Source organism: Hakea prostrata, chromosome 3, assembly GCF_041222555.1.
Source record: "Hakea prostrata isolate BN-2017 chromosome 3, UWA_Hpros_2, whole genome shotgun sequence".
Taxonomy (NCBI): domain Eukaryota; kingdom Viridiplantae; phylum Streptophyta; class Magnoliopsida; order Proteales; family Proteaceae; genus Hakea; species Hakea prostrata.
The window spans coordinates 55,124,151-55,143,117 of NC_142602.1; the positions used below are offsets into that span (position 1 = coordinate 55,124,151).

Below are 18,967 nucleotides of genomic sequence, written 5' to 3' on the forward strand. Positions count from 1 at the left end.
CAAAATTTGGTTATTTCCCGAATAAGCATCCACGAAACTCAATGTTTCACACCCGGCCGTTGCGTCAATCAAAAGATCTATGTGTGGTAAAGGGTAGCAATCCTTTGGGCATGCTTTGTTGAGGTCTGTGTAATCAGTACACATTCTCCACTTCCCGTTCGACTTTTCTACCATTATGACATTAGCCAACCATGTTGGGCACTCGATGGTTTCAATAAAACTAGACTTCTTCCATTTCTCGACCTCCCCTCTGATAGCCTCATGCTTTTCAATTGAGAAGTTCCGTCTCCTCTAAATTACAGGCTTGACCTCTGAATTGATTCAAAGCTTGTGCTCGGGCATAGCTCGATCAATTCCTGGCATATCGTTTGCTGACCAGGCAAAAACATCTACGCTTTTCTGAAGAAAAGTTCTTAGTTCTTCCTCGAAGGGTTCTTGTTGTTCAAACCCAATATAAGTGGATTTTGTCCCATCTCCTGGCTGTAAGCAGATTTGATCTAATTTTTCCACTGGTTCGGGCCTTTGCATGGTATCTTCATCCCGATCATCCCTTACCTCAATTGGTAAGTCTGTGGCTTTTTCTGGTCCTTCCTTGTCCTTAAGATAAGCCACATAACACTGTCGGGAGAGTTTTTGATCTGAAACTACTTGCCCAATTCCAGTGTCAGTGGGAAACTTTATCTTCATATGTTTTGGCGAGACTATGGCGCCTAGCTTTGTTAACGAAGGCCTACCGAGGATCATGTTGTAGGCAGGAAGGTCCTGAACCACCAGAAAGTTTACCCGAATGGTGGATTCCTTCGGGAAATTTCCTACCGAAAGATCTAACTGAACTACTCCCTCGATTATAACAGATGAGCCAGCGAATCCACAAAGGTGTGTTGAAGATGGCTTCATCAGATCTTTCTCAACCTTTAGCTTCTGAAAAGCTTCATAGGAGAGAAGATCAGCCGAAGATCCCGTATCTATTAGGACCCTGTGTATCTCCCTTCGCCCGATTTCTACTTTGATAACTATTGCATCATCATGAGGCATGCTCACACCTCGCTCATCTTCTTCTCCAAACGTGATGGGAACTTCTTCCACTTTCTTTCTTTTCTGGGATTCTTCTAATCCCACGAATCTTGATTTTGCCTTTAGCTTCCTCAAGGACTCAGGTCCGGGTCCTCCGAATATAGTGAGAATTGGGGATCTACTAGGTCCTGCCAATTCCTTGCCTTTTTTAGATTTTGGAACCTCGACTCGATACTCCCTGCTTGCCGAACAATCCCTTTTTTCATTCATTGTTCTCTTCTCATCCTCCCGAACTTTTAAAAAACTTGCGAGATGCCCCTGATTGATTAATCTTTCAATAGCTGCCTTGAGGTGCCTACAAGTCATTAGTTAGTGCCCAAAATCTTTGTGAAAAGACAATATCTCTCCATATTCTTTTCCCCGGTCTTCATAACTATCTTAGATGGCCATTTCAAAATATCTTGATTTTTTATCTGCATCAATATCTCCGATCGGGGAGCATTTAATGGTGTATACCCGTCTTGATCAAGTGATCGCTGCCTCCAAGTCGAACGTGACTTTCTAGCCCGATCACGATCTTGAACAGGCTGTTTTTGTTTTTGGCTTTTCTTGGGGACCTTTTGTTCCTTGGTTGTAGTCTGAGATTCTCCTTGTCGTGCATTGAGTATCTTTGCTACTTACGCTTGCTTTTGACACCTTTGCACTAATTCAACATAGGTGGATGGCATATCCTGAAGTAGATATTCCAATAGCTTTCAGTTGGTCAACCCCGTAAAGAGAGTGGTTTTCGCCACCTGTTCATCCAAATTCTCTATTTCCATGGTGACTTTGTTAAATCTCTTAAGGTATTCCCGAATCGATTCGTTGCCACCCTACTAGATTGTAAAGAGTGTTTCCTCCATTTTCTTGATTTGGATACCACTCTGGAAACGTCTGATGAACTTGCGGGCAAGGTCGTCGAAATCATTGATTCTTCCCGAAGGAAGGTTTGAAAACCACTTCTGGGTTGCTCCGGTTAGGGAAGAGGCGATTACCCTGCGAAGAATTTCGTCAGAGTTTCTAGCTACCGCCATGGTTTGCTGATAATAGCTAATATGGGCAGTAGGGTTTCTCGAACCGTCAAATGCTGTGAAAGTTGGGAGTCTAAAATTATGCGGAAACACGAACAAGGCAATAGCATTAGCAAAAAGGAGTCTTACGGATGACTGAATAAATATCATCATTTTTTTGCCCTTGGGAGAGTTGCCCCAACCTTTGGTTTATGTTGGCAAGCTCTCGATATGCAACGTTCATCCATCCTCCGTCCGAACAGTCACTCTTTCTGAACACTTGGATGTTGGAGAGTGAGTATGCACTCCTCTCGGCAATCTCGTCTGGGAATCGGTTCGGCTGGCCTACGGCCTGTCATACCCATCGTCCCTTCTTGGAAATTCGCCAGTTCTCAAATCTCATGCTCGCCGTAGAAGGTCCCTTTGAGCGTTTGGGCCAAAATTCTGGCCTTCGGCTGGTTGTCCTTCCTTTGGACAGAAATCACCTGAATGTGTGGTATTTGTTCATCTTCTCCTCCCACACGTCTCCGGGCTTCTACTTGATCAAGAGCCTCAGGAGCCACTACCTATCTAACCAAAGTGCGGATCATATCCTGCATCTCTAGGAATTGGACCTACATTTGGTCTACTTGATGCTGAAGAGGATTCAGATGGTTTTGATGTTTGAGTCCATCAACTCCGTTTCCACGTGCTTCTGGGGGTTGGCTTCCTTGGGGAATATTTGACGGATTATTCTCCCCAAGGTTGGCTTCCTTGGGGAATATTTGACGGATTATTCTCCCCAAGGAGTGGTGGGATGTTTGCTATCCGTTGAGCCGCTCCAGCTGCTGCTGCTGATCTAGTTACCATGACTTCTTGAAACGTTTCCCACAGACGGTGCCAAATGATGTGTCCAGAAAATGTCAAGCCTCCAGGTTCCTTGATGATGGCCTGCAAAAACGAGTTAGATGTGGCCTGACCGTGGGGGTCGGGAGGCCACCTCCGAAACTTAAGTCAGTTATTGAACTAATCACCAAGGCTCTGGCAAGTTGCAGAGCATAATAATGAATATGTATATTGGAAACGATTCAGATACCTCTGGAGTGAGCAGATCACTCGTTTATATAGGCTTTACCTCCAATTCTCGACCGTTGGGTGAAGTCTCAATCTCTTTTGGTGGTTGTCTGATTGTAGGGTTTCCTTCTAGATATTCGGGAACGCATGTAGTTATCAATCTCGGCACGATTCCCTCATTGCTTTGCTGATAGTTGCCTCCTACAAGTCAGCCTTGTCTACCACACGATTTAGGAGATCTTACCGGATTGATAACCGAAATGCGGCGCCTTTATGATCATTAAATTAACGTTTGGTGGGTCCCCGATTACGGTCTAACCTGGATGAAGATTATGAACCCAGTCCACAGGTTCGGTGCAATTTTCCTCGTATTAGCAACGTGTATAGGAGTGATGTAAAAAATGGTCAAAATTTGCATTTTTTATAGGAAAAATCAAGTGCAAATCAAACATATTTTGGTTATTCAGTTGATCGGTTCCAATTCAATACTGTATTAATTTTTATATGATGATACCTGTCACACCCCACCCGCCGATCTCGGTTATCCGCCCGACTACCCGTGGGAGTGAACCGTCACAAGATCCACGGTCTTACCCATCAATAATAATAAAGACAAGTATAGACTATCAAGAGCAAGAAAAGTACAATAATTAATAAAAAGGTTACAGGAGTCCAAATACTCCAATAAATATCCAAGAAAGAATCAAAGGAAAGAATCAAGAATCAAATATAATATCGAGTTCAGCGGAAGCAAAATAAATAAAATAAATAATCTTCTTTCCGGTTTTTTTTTCTAAATCTAAAAACTGGTTTTCTAAATTAACAAGTAAAGGGGGTCCTCCAATCTTTCTCCATAGATCATAAAAATCTTGGCAATCTACCTCCGTCGGCCATCAATGGGTGCTATAAGCGCACACCAAGCATCTTCAGGAGGCTTCATGCTATGTAAGTTCATGTGTAACATCCAGCCCAAACCTAGCCCGGACACCCTATTTATTTTGGGATAAAGAAAGACTTGCTCAATGTTAGACCTTAAAAGTTGGACCTTAATTTCAATATTATTATCTTTGAAAACCTTAGGAAGCCATGTCAAACCTTTCCCTTAGGGTAGATCTATAATGTCTGGCCTTATCCTAACCTTGACCCAGCCCGGGACCTGTTATGTTTGTAGGTCCGAAAACCCGAAGTGGGGGAAATGAGACTTGTGGACCCTTTTGGTTGATGATTTAGTGTCGGAACCCAAGCCCATGAACATTGACGATGATGCCCCTCACCCAAGTCAATGTTAGTTTTGAATCTGCGCACCAAAGAGGGGTGAATTAGTTGAAATATCAAATGAACTCCTATGCTCAATCTGATTATATTTCCAAAAACTAGACTTCTTGATGGACTTGTAGGAGAAAACCCCACTCCATTTGACCCCATATAGCCCTCCAAATCCCTGTCCGAAGTTGCTGAACTATGTCTGGCAAATCCTGCTTGCACATCGAAGAAGGTGAGCTTAGTTGGTGGACATAACGACCTCACATGCTTGATCCAAATGTATTTCTGGAAACTAGACTTCTTGATTGACTTGTAGGAGAAAACCTCACTCAATTTGACCGTGTATAGCCCTCCGAATCCCTGTTCGAAGTTGCTGAACTATTTCCGGATTTTCTGCTGAAACCTGTTTACTGCTGTTTTGGTCGATCCTTTTGGTCGATGCCATCAACAAAAACCATCGACCAAAGTTACCTAGAATAGAGAAAAAGATGCTTTTTGGATATTCCTTCATCTATTTAAGTGAAACCTCGAACCTAGAATGATATTTTACTCATTTCAACACCTGAGAACGTGGGAAGGCTCCTCTTAGGCTCTTCTTTGGCTTGGGTGATGATCTTCTACAATAATCATTGTCTCTTTTCCAACTATCATCTTCCAAGGTATGATTCTCTCTCTTGCTCCCTATTCTACTCACTTCCCTTCTTCTTTTACTGATGAGACCATGGCCAAGGTGCTGCAACCTTGCAAACACCTTGCCATGAACGTCTCTTCCCATTTATACTTGCTTTTCCTTCATTCTTGCTATGCCTCACTTGCATCTTGATCCTTACATATACATTACCATGATTCCTTGCTTAACAACTTGATTTCTTATACTAAACTGAGATGTGGAGTATGATTAGTCTAATCTCTGGCTTGCAAATGATTGTAATCATGTTCCTAACTTATTCCCCAACTAATTCTCTAGCTTCCCTTTCAATTACATCAATTTCTCATGAATGCTAGGATTCTTGTCTTTAGAACATAGGACATCAATTTGGGGGTTTTCATTTGAACCATTGGATTGTGATAATACTTGCTAGGTAGTGTTCTTACATTGTTATTAATCATCCCTCCAAGTTTCGGATCGATCTGAACCCCGGAAGACCCATTTCGGACCAAAATCCCCAAAATCCACTATTCTGTCTCGTAGACAATTTTGGTCGATCCTTTTGGTCGATACCATTGACCAAGACCATCGACCAAACTTGTTGCTGACAGCAACCTTGCTCCGTTTTGATCCGTTTGACATCCGATCTTCCCGACTTCTTCTATAACTTATTATTGATGTTTGTTTAGGGTCACTCATCAATTCAACTTAAGGTAAGGATGGTTATCTCCATAAACATATAGATCATCAACTTATGATTCATGTTCTTATTTATGAATAGAATCTCTGGATTACTTTTAAATCTTTATAAGACTGCTATATATGTGTTAGAACAGTAGTATTGAAATCTTTATACTCTTGTCATGTTACATTACTATTCTTGTTTACTTATGTCTATGATGATTCATTTCAATATCATGATTTAACTTGTATTATGAAGATGTATTGGATGCATGAGAAGTGATGAACTTGAATATGTGATTGCCTACGTATAACTTGGGATTGGGGAGTGTCCTATCGACGCTTCTGTCCTTGGGCACCAGGGGGAATAGTATGGGATGTTCTCCGAAGGTGCCTATCGACTCTTTCCCGGGTTATTGGATGACATACATAGGACTGTCTAGTGGTTTGGCTAGGATGTCCCTGTCGTATTAGACCCGAATCGGAAGGGCATTGAGACCGAACGACCCGTGGTAGCAGTGGGGATTTGTGGGCACTCAAGACCGGTAACCAACCTGTCAGAGGTCATAAATCTCATTGTGGGAGTCATTTATTGGTAGGGTTGCAAATGGATAGACTTGGGCTCACGGGCGCTCAAGACCGGTAACCAACCCGTGAGAGGACGTGAGAGCTTCTCGTTTACTATTTGTGGATGACCAATAGGGTTGATGAGTCCGTAATCCGGGATTACGCTGACTCTAGTGTGAAGGATATCGGAAAGGATCGTCGGGGGCGAGGAATGGACATATCTGGATCTGAGATGATATGACTGAGTAGATGACTTGCACTGGGCTAGGCTTTACTGTGACATGCGCCAGTACTTATACCAAATGGTGATGTCAGAGAGCGATGACCGATCCCCTTACCATGGTTTTTGAGATGACTTTACCGATATCCCCTGGCATTCCCAAGATATGGAATGGGAGAGTGACAGACGACCCAAAGAAGTATGGTGCTATGACTTAAAGCATGTCTACCTTAGAGACCAGCATTCATAGAGTTAGAACCATACTTGCATCATGTGTTCCATATCATATTGCATCATATTATTGCTTGTATCATATGGTTTATATTTTATGGAATGACTACCTTGCTGAGTTCTTTTTAACTCATTTCTTTTTGCAACATATTTTGTTAAACTTTTCTCATGTACTACCCTTTTTTGTGGCGCAACCCTCGGAGGCCGAGTTGAAGACTTGTATCATACTGGTGGCGATGAACCACTCTGTCACATCCACCCAGCCGGTACCAGGTATGCTTTTAGAAGATTGATTGACACGACTGAAGAGGATAGAGTTCTTATATGTATACATTGGGAGAGAAATTTGCACGGTCGAGAGAAGGATTCGGATCTAGGAGGGATTAGAAGATCACCGGAGTCGATCACCTAGATAGATAGTGCTAGGAGTTTCCTTTTATGCTTTCACGTATATATTCTCTTTCGGACTTGAAAATCTCTTATGTGATTAATGAAATTCAGTTTGTTTCACTTGTGTTATTGTACATTATGCATTTCTTTTGTTGCATTAGAAGTTGTAAATGTTTAGTTATGACTTATAACTCATGACAACTACTCCGACCATTACTCCCATGACAACACCCGACTCGGACTCATACGACAACACACGGCTCAAACTCATCGACGACAACCCGACTCCACCGAGACTCACGGCGGATGACTCACGCGACAACTTTCAACTCAGACTCGACTCACAACTTAACACACCTACCGACTAACAACTTAAGTCTAACCATGACTACAACCCGTATAGTCATAAACTTTGATTATTGTGTATTATTCAAGCAAGATGTATTATGCTTCATTTATTCAAGTTTCTAATCCAAGTTTTCTATTATTCACTTCTAGAAAGTTTGAGTCACTTCGGATCTATGACTAAGATGCTTCCATTATCGTGTTTATAGTTATGATCGTCGAAACTAGGGCTCGATACCATCTCACATCCCGCCCTAAATCCACCCGGGGGTCCCTATCTGGTTACTGGAGTGATCCACACCACGATCCAGTTTAGGCGATCATATCCACTTATCACAATAATATAATCGCAGAACAATTTATAGTATTCAAGTAATCTAATAATAGTTAGAAATGATCACGGAAGGATCCACGAACATCGGGTGCGGAATACAAGTACCAAATCAGACAACTGTGGGAGGTAGATCGAAATAAGGTAAGGTTACAACCAAATCTCCAGAGTAGGTAGCAACTAAGTTCGTTTCTTCTAACTTATACAATGTCTCCTCAATAACATAATCATAGAAACTAGCCGGCCGGATCTACTCCGACAATATGAGTCTTGAGCTGATAGCCTTCACCGATGTAGTCACCATAGCCAAAGTGGTATGAGTCACCAACTTAGTCCTCAAGTGCTGACCGTCACGTCCCGGGAGTACTGGAAGTCTAACAAATATGTTGGGAGTGAGTTCAGAACTCGGGAGTTATTCCATAATACATAGCCATATGATATCAATCTGGCTGTGCGGTGATTGAGACATAAGATGAATATGATTCTAACTCTAGTATGTTGGTCTCTATGGTAGCATGCTTTAGTCATAGCACCATACTTCTTTGGTAGTCTCGGTCCTCATCTGGGGAGTTGGGTCTGATCCCTCTCGGACAATCCTGGTTGGGGGTTTGGTCCCACTCTCTCCATCACCATTTGGTCTAAGTTTGGGCTGTCGTGCCTGCCCATGCAAGTCATCTACTTAGTCATATCATGTCGGTTCCGGATCGTCCATTCCTCCCCTCTCGGGATCCTTTCCGGTATCCTTCACACTAGAGTCACGGTATTACTCACCGGACTCATCACCCTATTGGTCATCCACCATGGTAACGGAAGCTCTCCGTCCCCTCACGGTCATTTCACGGTCTTGAGTGCCGTGGCCCAGTCTAGCCTTTGCAACCCTACCATATGGCCCCTTCCGGGTATCCGTGCTTTATGTCCTCTCACGGGTGGTTACCGGTCTTGGCGCCCATCCACACTACTACCACGGTCGTTGGTCTCATGCCCTTCCGATTGAGTCATATGCGGGCTCCTAGCCATACATCTAGCAGTCCTATGTATGTCATCCAATGATCCGGCGTCGTGGGCATCTTCGGAGAACATCCCATACTATTCCCTCCGATGTCCAGCATCCGTGGGCACTCCCAATCCCAAATCAAACCTAGCAATCACTGCTTATTTCCATCCATTACATATCAACATACATTATCATATTGAAAACATGTCATAACATCTCATAATACGGTATATAATAAATGACAAGATAAGTAAACATGATAAATCAGTAATTAAGCATGGTGTTCTTGTCATAAGGTAACTACGGTAGTCATATGATGTCTAAAATCAATTAATAAGTTAAGTCTACTAAGTTACCAACAGCGTGTAAAGTCATACAGTCTATGTTATATGGCATAACCATCCTTACCTCAAATTGTGAATAAGATGATCCGAAGTCACAAGAGAATGGTCCAATTATAGTCTTAAACCCTAAACACATATTGGGTTAGAGAGAATCAAAACAATCGGAGATCGAACGATCAAAATGGCAAAGTTTCGACATCAACCTTGTTGGTTGTACATTGGGTTGTGGTATCGACCAATAGTATCGACCACAGTCTTGGACGGCGTGGATTTTTGGGTTTTGGCTCAATGGGTCTTCCGGTCTCGGATCGATTGAACTTGGAGGATGCTTCGTAGCGGGAGACTACGTAGAGATTAACATGATCCAATGGTCGGATTGAAACCCCATTTGAGGTCCTGGTTCAAACTTGCAGACCCATGTTCTTCAATGAAACCATTACAATTGCAAGAGAACTTAGGAATTTAATCAATAGAATGATGAGCAGCAGAATATAGACAATTACTAACATATAATCGACCTATTGAAAGAGAAAATCAAATTAAGAGATGACTTTATGTTGTAAAGAAGAGGAAAATCAAAATAAGAAAGCAGAACATCATGTATGAGAATCATAGCATGGAAAGAATGAAGAGAGGTTTAATCAACCCAAGAGAGTTTGTAGAAGAGGTGGTTGCAGGTTGCAACACCTTCTCCACGAACTCAGTAGCAAGAACAAGATGAGGTAGAAGTAGATTAGAGAGAGAGTGAGAGATTACATACCTTGGAGAAGAGATTAGAGAAGAGAAACAATGATTCTTGTAGAAGATCATCACCCAAGCCAAAGAGGAGGCTTAGAGGAGCTTTCCCACGTTCTCGGATGTTGAAATGAGTGAAATAATGATTTAGGTTCGAGGTTTCACTTAAAAGGACAAAGGAATATCCAAACAGCATCTTTTTCACGATTCTGGGCTTGTTTTGGTCGATACCTTTGGTTGATAGTATCGACCAATAGTATCGACCAACAACGGTTTCAACAGAATTCTCGGGAATAGTTCAGCAACTTCAACAGGGATTCGGAAGGCTATACAAGGTCAAATTGAGTGAGGTTTTCTCCTACAAGTCAATAAAGAAGTCTAGTTTCCAGAAATACCTTTGGATCAAGCTGGGAGTTCATTAGGTCTACCAACTAAGCTCACCTTCTTCGATGCGCAAGCAGGATTTGCCGGACATAGTTCAGCAACTTTGGACGGGATTTGGAGGGCTATATGGGGTCAAATTGGGTGGGGTTTTCTCCTACAAGTCCATCAAGAAGTCTAGTTTCGGGAAATACTTTTGGATTGTGCACAGGTGTTCATTAGGTCTACCAACTAATTCACCCCTCTTCGGTGCGCAGATTCAAAACTAACACTGACAACGCTCTCAAGTGAGGGGCATCATCGTCAATGTCCATGGGCTTGGGCTCCGACACCAAATCATCAACCAAAAGGGTATACAAGGACTTTTCCCACCACTTCGGGTCATTGGATCAACAGACAATACAAATTCCGGGCCGGGTCATGGTAAGGATAAGGCCGGATATGGCCTCCTAAGGCTTTCAAGGATAACAACATTGAAATCAAGGTCCAACTTCAAGGTCTAACATTAAACAAGTCTTTCTTTATCCCAAAACAAATAGGGTATCTCGGGCTAGGTTTGGGCTGGATGTCACAATATGACTGAGTAGATGACTTGCACTGGGCTAGGCTTTACTGTGACATGCGCCAGTACTTATACCAAATGGTGATGTCAGAGAGCGATGAACGATCCCCTTACCATGGTTTTTGAGATGACTTTACCGATATTCCCCTGGCATTCCCAAGATATGGAATGGGAGAGTGAAAGACAACCCAAAGAAGTATGGTGCTATGACTTAAAGCATGTCTACCTTAGAGACCAGCATTCATAGAGTTAGAACCATACTTGCATCATGTCTTCCATATCATATTGCATCATATTATTGCTTGTATCATATGGTTTATATTTTATGGAATGACTACCTTGCTGAGTTCTTTTGAACTCATTTCTTTTTGCAACATATTTTGTTAAACTTTTCTACAGGTACTACCACCGTTGGATCGTGGCGATCACCCTCTCGGAGGCCGAGTTGAAGACTTGTATCATACCTTGGTGGCGATGAACCAGTTGATAAAGACGAGTAGACCGAGATCGGGACTTGTTTGTAGCAGTTCAGTTTTATATTTGTGTGTTAGGGATGGGATGTCGCCTCATTCCCTTTTTAACCTTTTATTTGAATTGTCGGGACTATAGCTTAGTTGTTTCACTTGTTATTTGGTGAATCGGTTGTAACCTTTACTTTTAGTTGTTTCATCTTCCGCTAATATTATAGGATGGGTTTCCTCCCTCCTTTTCACACTTGATTGTTTATACTAATGAAATCCTTTCTGCACTTTGATGTTATTTGTGAATCCTTCTGAGGTACTTTCTCGACTTTTATTATTAAATTATTTGGATACAAGGAATTGTTCTTGCTTTTGATTATATTATTGTGCTAAGTGACTATGATCGTTCCTAAACTTGATCGGCGGGACTATAATTCACTCCCCGGGTAATCCAGATAGGGTATCCCCTTGGTGGATTTAGGGCGGGATGTGACATCATGTCCCACTGTCTGTGCCCCATCAGCTTCATACGAGAAGGCTCTTTCATATAAATCATCTCCAACTTATGATGTTGTGCCACCATCTGTACAACTCATATAATATATACAATGAAAGGAATGAGTTCTGACGAATTCAGTAAGGAACAAGCAATTCTCATATATATGTCAATACAATCCACAAATGCACATATGAAATGATATGGATGGTATGCAGAAATATGAATGCTACTAAGATCTAACTATGCAAGTCTCTAACAGATGACATGCTTTAAGATATACACCAGCCCTCCTCTGGGTAGGTCTAGTCACTCTGATCCGGCAAGGACTGGTTACCTCTGTAGGGATCCTGGGCAAAGGGGTAAGTCCACACCTGGCTCTCAAACCATGGCTGGGGGTTAAGTCAACACTCTCTCACCACGACCATTGGCAATGAGTACTGGTGCATGTTGGGGTTTCTAATCCAATGCAAGTCATAATGGTAACATACTATATGGAGTCCAGATACTTCCCCTATGGCACCAACCAACTCGGTTCAGTATCCTTCGCAACCTAGGAGTGAGAACCCTCACGGACTGGCTACCGCTGTTGGTCTCCACTCCTTAACCCTATGGTCATCCACATATTATTGGGGCGGATGCTCTCATGACTCCTCACGACACCCGGTCCGCTCCTTGGACGTCCATGAGCCCAACCCTAACATATGCAACCGTACCATTGCATGACCAATAGTGGATCACTGAGTCTCCGCATGGGACTGGTTACTGTTGTAGGATGAAACAGAGTCACATCACCATTGTCACGGGTCACCCGGCTTCAATTCCCCTGCCGAAAGGGTAATAGCATGTGGGGTACCTAGCCATGCAATTCTAGACTCTCCTAGGTATGTCATCTAGCAATCATGATAGTGCTAGAGGCATCAGTGAGCACGTGTCCCATACCACAGCCCTCTGATATCTCCAGCCAAGATATCCCAATGGATACCCCTTCCATCACAACTACACTACATCACTCTTTATCATATCATGAACAGTTGTGCAATATAATAAAAGATGAAGTACATCAAGGAACACCACAAACAACAAGTATACAATAAGATTCACATGCTTTATACAATTACAGCAAGATACATGATCAAAGAATAATAAATATAATAGTTGAATCATCATGTATATGTAATTGCATATAAATAAGAATGCATGTCCTTACCTATAATTTAGTAGAAGTCCTTTAAATTGCAATCCAAACACAATTATAAAACTTTAAGTAGAAATAGAGAACACCTATATGCAAGGTTACAAGAATATATAAGAGTCAAAAGTCAAAACAAATCCAAAATCAAACCTACACAGTCACTGGAAACCAGCCGGTTGCTTGTGCCGGTCGCTTAGGTTAAGCGATCTCCACAAGCGACCGCCTCTGTTTCAGACAGTTTCCAACTCCGAAAATTAGACTTTTGATCATCCGATTTCAATCCGTTTTGGGATGATCTTAGTTTGAATTTCAAACTTAATAGGTCTATAACAAATGGGTGAAACGAAACCCTAAAATTAACAAAGATCAACCACCCAAAATTCTCCCCTTTATTAGATCCATCCATTAACAAATGCAGGGATTCGGTTCTGGACAAGATCTCATCAAGAACATTGGAAAGAGAGCTACAACTGATCAATTGGGTAACCACTAACAAAAATGGGGATGGGTTCATATCAATTAGAGGTTAAAAAGAAGAGAATAGCAGATGGAGATTTATTACCTTATATAGAATCACCAAGAATAGAAGGGAAAAGGTTCCAGATCACTAACAACACTTTGCCCACCTTCCAGCACATTTCCACTGCCGCCTAATCGCCCAAAATAGCAATCCCGAACATAATAATGCGTTAATAGGGCGATTGATGCTATTTATAAAGAATAGGGGGCAAAATAGGGCATTTTCCCTCAAGCAGAAAGTGGTGGTCGCTTAAGGTGGTCGCTTGGTTTAATCAACCGCCACTAGCAACCACCCCCAAGTATATTGCTATACAAGAGTGCTTTGCTCAGGTGGTTGAAACCCAAACAGAACCTAACCCAAAACAACACATGGGGGAGGTCTTACTTTCATTCCGGACATCTCCAAACACCACTTGCCTTCTACCAGAGATCCAACTTCCCAATAAGGCAGATTTTTCAACAAGAGAATCCAGATCCATGGGTTCTGAATATGGATCATGAACTTCTATCTGGACACTCCACAAAATTAATCCAACTTGACCTTTGGGTTCTCGGACCAGCAATACGGATTCCGGGTTAGAAATATGGGGGTTGTTACAATACCTATTTTGATATTGTGTACTAAGAATCATGTAGTGCAGATTTTCTACCCTGTTGTACTCTCCTCACACCCCTCTATTACACATTTAGGAAGGGAGACCCACTTTTAAAGAAGTAGATTTTCCTTTTAAGAGATCAGGATTATGGTCAGACTACGGGGCTATCTATAGATGTCTCTTTTCTTTGTTGGTTTTGGAAGATTATTGGTGGCAACGCAATCTGTAGTTTTCTTCACTTGCTTTTGCTTTCTCAAGTTGTCTTTGTGATCCATACCCTTTTATAAAGCTCCTCCATATGATGCCATTTAAATTGGTTTCTTTTCCATGTATCATTTGAAATAACATAATATATGGTGGAGGGGGTGTTAAAGGAGCAAAAATCGTCAAATTTTGTGTGTCGAGGACATACTGATGGGGTGGTTGGGTGCAAGAGCCCATAAATAGTAATAATCCAAGGAATATAACTTAGGATGAGAGAATCGCGCAAATGGGGAAACGAAATCCGAGGTGAAATGATTTTGTGAAATAGGTTTTACTGATTGGATAGTTGAATTCTCATTGATGGATCATTTCCCCGTCAACTATCCATCATAATTTACTTGATTTTCAAAATCTTTATCTGCTTTTTATGTTCATTATCTTGATAGACGGTTGTGATCTTTCATTGTTTACTCTATATGGACAAACCTAGGAGATAGGTCATGGCCCACGTGAGGAACACCAAGAATCTTGATGCTTTATGGGACTGTACGGCTAAGGATCCTTAGAAACATTAAACTTTAATGGAGTGAGAAGCAACAGATAATATTTTCATATTCTTTTCTTAATTGTTTTCGAGTGGGGTTGAGCTTAACTGAGAAGGGGGACTGAGCGACTGCTGCAGTGGATTGTTGGAACTCTCGAACGCATTTGAAAGAAATCAAAGAATCTCTGGGCAGAGAAGGAAGTTGATGTCGTAAACAATTTGGTGGGTTTCAACTTTTATGCAAGGTAAGAAGGAAAATAGAACCATGAAATCTTATCGTGATTTCATTGATTTTCTCTTTTAACTCTCGGAATCTCACACTAAAACTGATGGATTCCATGTGGGTTGTGGTTTAACCATTGAAATCTTTGTAAAAGATGAAAGTTCATGATTTGAGCTAGCGAATGATTACTTTCGTCATCTGGGTAATGTGGAATTTCAACAACATTTTCCTGTTTCATCTTTTATTTTCTGGAATCTTAGTTCTCTGAAGCGAAACTAATTGATTTTCTGCTTCTCTTTTTTATTCATGTTGCACTTATAGATGTGGAATTGGTGAATGAGACGCTTTTTTTCCCGGTTTGTTTGTTGGTCGTTTCTCTTAAAATCTCATCAGAGGAATTGAAAAGTGAAAGCTTCCATCATTTTCCCTTATGTTAATGCGGGGTTTCGTATTTATTCTGTTGATGTTTTTGATTGATATATTTCTGTAAAAATGCAAAATAGTAGCCTTTTTTTCAGTCAGGGATGAATCAAAATCACATTTTGTTGGAACGTCTTTACATTATATATTGCTGTGTCAGAGGTACCTAGGCGCTGAACGTGCATTTGAAGATGCATTTCCGTTTGATAGTTACTTCATTTCCACGCACTAAAAGGGAAATCGACTTTTTGTTTCTCTGGTTAAGTTTCGGTTGAACTTCCGAAGTGAATTTGATGAAGCCATTAGTGATCTTGCTACTGCTTGAAATCTCCATTTTTTGAACAGTTTTATCAAATATGGAAATGAGCGGTTCTTATTGTTTTCTGGTTTCAGTATCTATGTGATATTTCTTGCATTTCCTCACGGGTTACTCAATGTTTCGGAAACATAAGAGCAAAGACAAGGAGACGAAGACTGATGCTATAAACCCCTCTTCTATCTATTTATTTCTTTATTATTAATTTTTTTTTAAAGATTTTTCTTCCTCCAAAAGTAAGAGTTTAGTCCTGAAATGATCTTGAATGAGGTCCAGGTGGTGGCATGTAGCTTTGCTGTTTGAGTTGTGTACGTTATAGATAATACAATTGCTAATATCTTCCACTTGTATGCTTATGCATTATTCCCTTTCTTCTGCTCTTCTTCTTTGTTTTCTGTTTATTTTATTTTTCCCCCTTTATGCCATTGGACATTTTCTAAAAACGGTGTGGTGGTCTCAGGGAGTCCATGCATATCTTTCCCATTCCTCTCGTTTCTCATGGTTTTGAATCTTGATTGAGCTGGAATTGTTTTCTTGGACTTGGATTCTGGTTGAGGCGATTAGTAACTTGATGCTTCATCAGTTTGGTGAACTTATTTTCTTCTTTTTGTAGGGAGATGCATTTCTCTTTAAGCAACTATTCAGTACATCAATCATCATTTTCTTCTCAATCGTATATGATCTTATGATGTAGGAAGGGAAAGAATGTAAAATGAAGGAGAAACATTGGTTTATGCAGCTTAGTAACTTTCTTTTGTAAGGAAGCTGGACATGAATTTGTTGAAGGGGACATGCTTCAGCCAAGGGAAGCTGATATACCTGTCCTGTTTCTGGTCTTGGTTGTGCTTCCTTTGGTTGCTTACATCTTACTCGGAAAATGGAATGAGGCTGCAAAGAAGAAGGAAAGGGTAAGTCTGCTTGCTCAGTTAGCAGCTGAAGAAGCTCTCCTTGCTGAAGCAATGGCTACTGCCACCGTTATGCCTGTCGTAGCTTCTCCTTCTCCTACAAAGACTGGGTTTCATGAGTGTGCCACATGCTTTGGTCCAGCTAATACCCGCTGCTCCCAGTGCAAGTCTGTTAGATACTGGTATCTATTTTGTCGCTCCTTTTGGTTTTCTTCGCAACTACAGAATCACATTATATCTATTCCAATTGTTGCTTTCTTTAGCTGGGAAAAAAAATTCATTTTTGGTATGATATTGGGAGATCTGTGCTGATCTAATATTGTCCCTCTTTTGCTCCGCAAGGATCAATATGAAATAAACATTCATTAGTGCTCCTTGAATTCATTTGCTTTTGGTTTAACATGGTATTGATGGTAATAGCTCTTTTTCCAGTTTTTCGGTCCTTGATTGTATCTTCTCGATGATGAGGACCTATAGGAATCAGGCTATCTATGTCTTTTAACCTTTTTTGCATAGGCTGCTGCATGGATTTACATTTTATAATCCCAAGGGCTTTTACTTTGACATGTCTTTGTTCATGACTGCTTAAAGCCCTCGTTCCTTCAATTGGTACTCCAAAATTCAAACCAAGGTTCATAATGTCAGCCTTGGAATGGTATTGGCTGAGACTAGTTTACTGGTACGACCTACAAATGGAAACATAAAAAAGCATTTTTCGTATTAAAAGCTGGGTTTTATCTGATTGATTAGACCGGATTCAGGGTGTGACCGAGGCAGATCCCAGTGCTGGTCCAGGGAGTGATCACTAGATCAATCTGAGATTACAAACCATGGCACCATTGTGTCGGCCACATGCCCTTGAAGTACCTTTCCTGTGGAGACATCCATACTACATCCAGGGTGCTTGACAAGATCTATTTTACTCTCAGGATTCAATGCTATTCCTTTATCAACACTGGAAAATAAAGCCATTCTCAGCTTGAATCTGTTTTCAATTCATTAACATGTGCAATCCCATCTTCGGTTGAGGGTTGTGACTTGCCTGATCTCTGCCACTTTCAAATTTGTGTTAAAGTTGGTTATCCTACTTTGTAATAGAGTCATGAATTCCTTCTGGGAGAAAATCCAGAGTTTACGAATTGGATATTTCGAGGGTTTTCCAATTGACCAAGAGATATATAATCCAATATTTTGACATTTTATCCAGATACAGTCAACTGGAACAAACTGTTGAGCCTGGCGCAAGGCATCAAAGCTCAACTAGGAGAATGGGAAAGACGTGGTTAATAATCCGTGCCTTCTGCCAACTGTTGTCTATTAGCTAGCGAGTAGGGAATTGTTGTTCCATTCAGTAAGGGAATGCAATCATTACAGGAAGTCCTATGGAAAATGAATTTTACTGTTGCCAGGTCAATTATTAATTAAGAGCTGTACATATGTTATGAAATAGTGTTCTTGTTATCTCTACAGCTCTACCATTGATCTACCATTCCAGTTGCATTCCTTATTAGACAAGAGAAAGTTACGCTCAACCTACTTATGTATCCACAATATTAGTATTATATGTGGACCATCTGTGTTATCCTTCCCCTCCTATAGTATCTGATGAAGCCCTATATATATTTTTAACAAGATTTCTATCCATAAAAGAATAGGTATCGTTGTAGATTTATACATATGTTAACCATAATACTTTTTTTTTAATGGGTAATTAGGGTGCAAATATATGTGAGGCCTCTCTTGCAACATAACATGACCTTCTTCATCATCCATAATGCTTTGAATTGATTGCAATTTTTCAGTTCAGGGAAGTGCCAAATTATTCATTGGAGGATGGGTCACAAGGAAGAATGTCAGCAGTTGGAGGCCACCTGCCTAAGTTCATCTACTAAGCCTGCCTCAATTGATGAATATGTGCATGAGGGGGCTTTACCATATGAAAACCAAAATGGTGTTTTTGAAGCATATGGGGTTAAGCATTGTATGCCAAATAATGTCCCTTCCGGCAAACCAAATCATCTGTCTACTGATGCTTCTATCGCTTCTACTGATGCTACCATGGTCAATGCATGTCAGGTTCCGAGAGATGGGAAAAAGTTTGTAGAGAAGCGTGTTTCTCGTAAATCTCACCAAGACATATTGAAAACAGAAGATGCTGTTTTGTCGGGATCTTTTGAAAATGCCTGTGGAAATTTTGATAGCAGTTCAACTTTGCCCAATAATATCTCATCCAGAAAAGTTTCTATAAGACATAAGGTATATAAATTTAATTTTTTTCC

The 18,967-nt window shown here is 41.0% G+C and overlaps 2 protein-coding genes across 4 annotated transcripts in view; one reads left to right on the plus strand and one right to left on the minus strand.

Annotated features, from left to right (window-relative positions):
• Window positions 1–321: 321 nt before the first annotated feature.
• On the minus strand, window positions 322–1,380 carry LOC149022536 (uncharacterized). Its single transcript, XM_089147644.1, has 2 exons — window positions 556–1,380; window positions 322–480 (listed from the first exon to the last, which is right to left on the minus strand). The coding sequence occupies exons 1-2, from the start codon at window positions 1,378–1,380 to the stop codon at window positions 322–324; spliced, it is 984 nt and encodes a 327-aa protein (XP_089003770.1).
• A 13,514-nt stretch (window positions 1,381–14,894) lies between these two features.
• Window positions 14,895–18,967, plus strand: part of LOC149022537 (ubiquitin C-terminal hydrolase 15-like) — a 62,813-nt gene continuing 58,740 nt past the window's right edge. For 2 of the 3 annotated variants that reach the window (XM_089150597.1, XM_089150595.1), the window contains exons 1-3: window positions 14,895–15,069; window positions 16,397–16,870; window positions 18,491–18,944. In XM_089150597.1, coding sequence (XP_089006723.1) covers window positions 16,575–16,870; window positions 18,491–18,944 — 750 coding nt within the window. In that variant the 5' untranslated portion in view covers window positions 14,895–15,069; window positions 16,397–16,574. The remainder of the gene's footprint in view (window positions 15,070–16,396; window positions 16,871–18,490; window positions 18,945–18,967) is intronic. The other variant, XM_089150596.1, reaches the window with a different exon arrangement.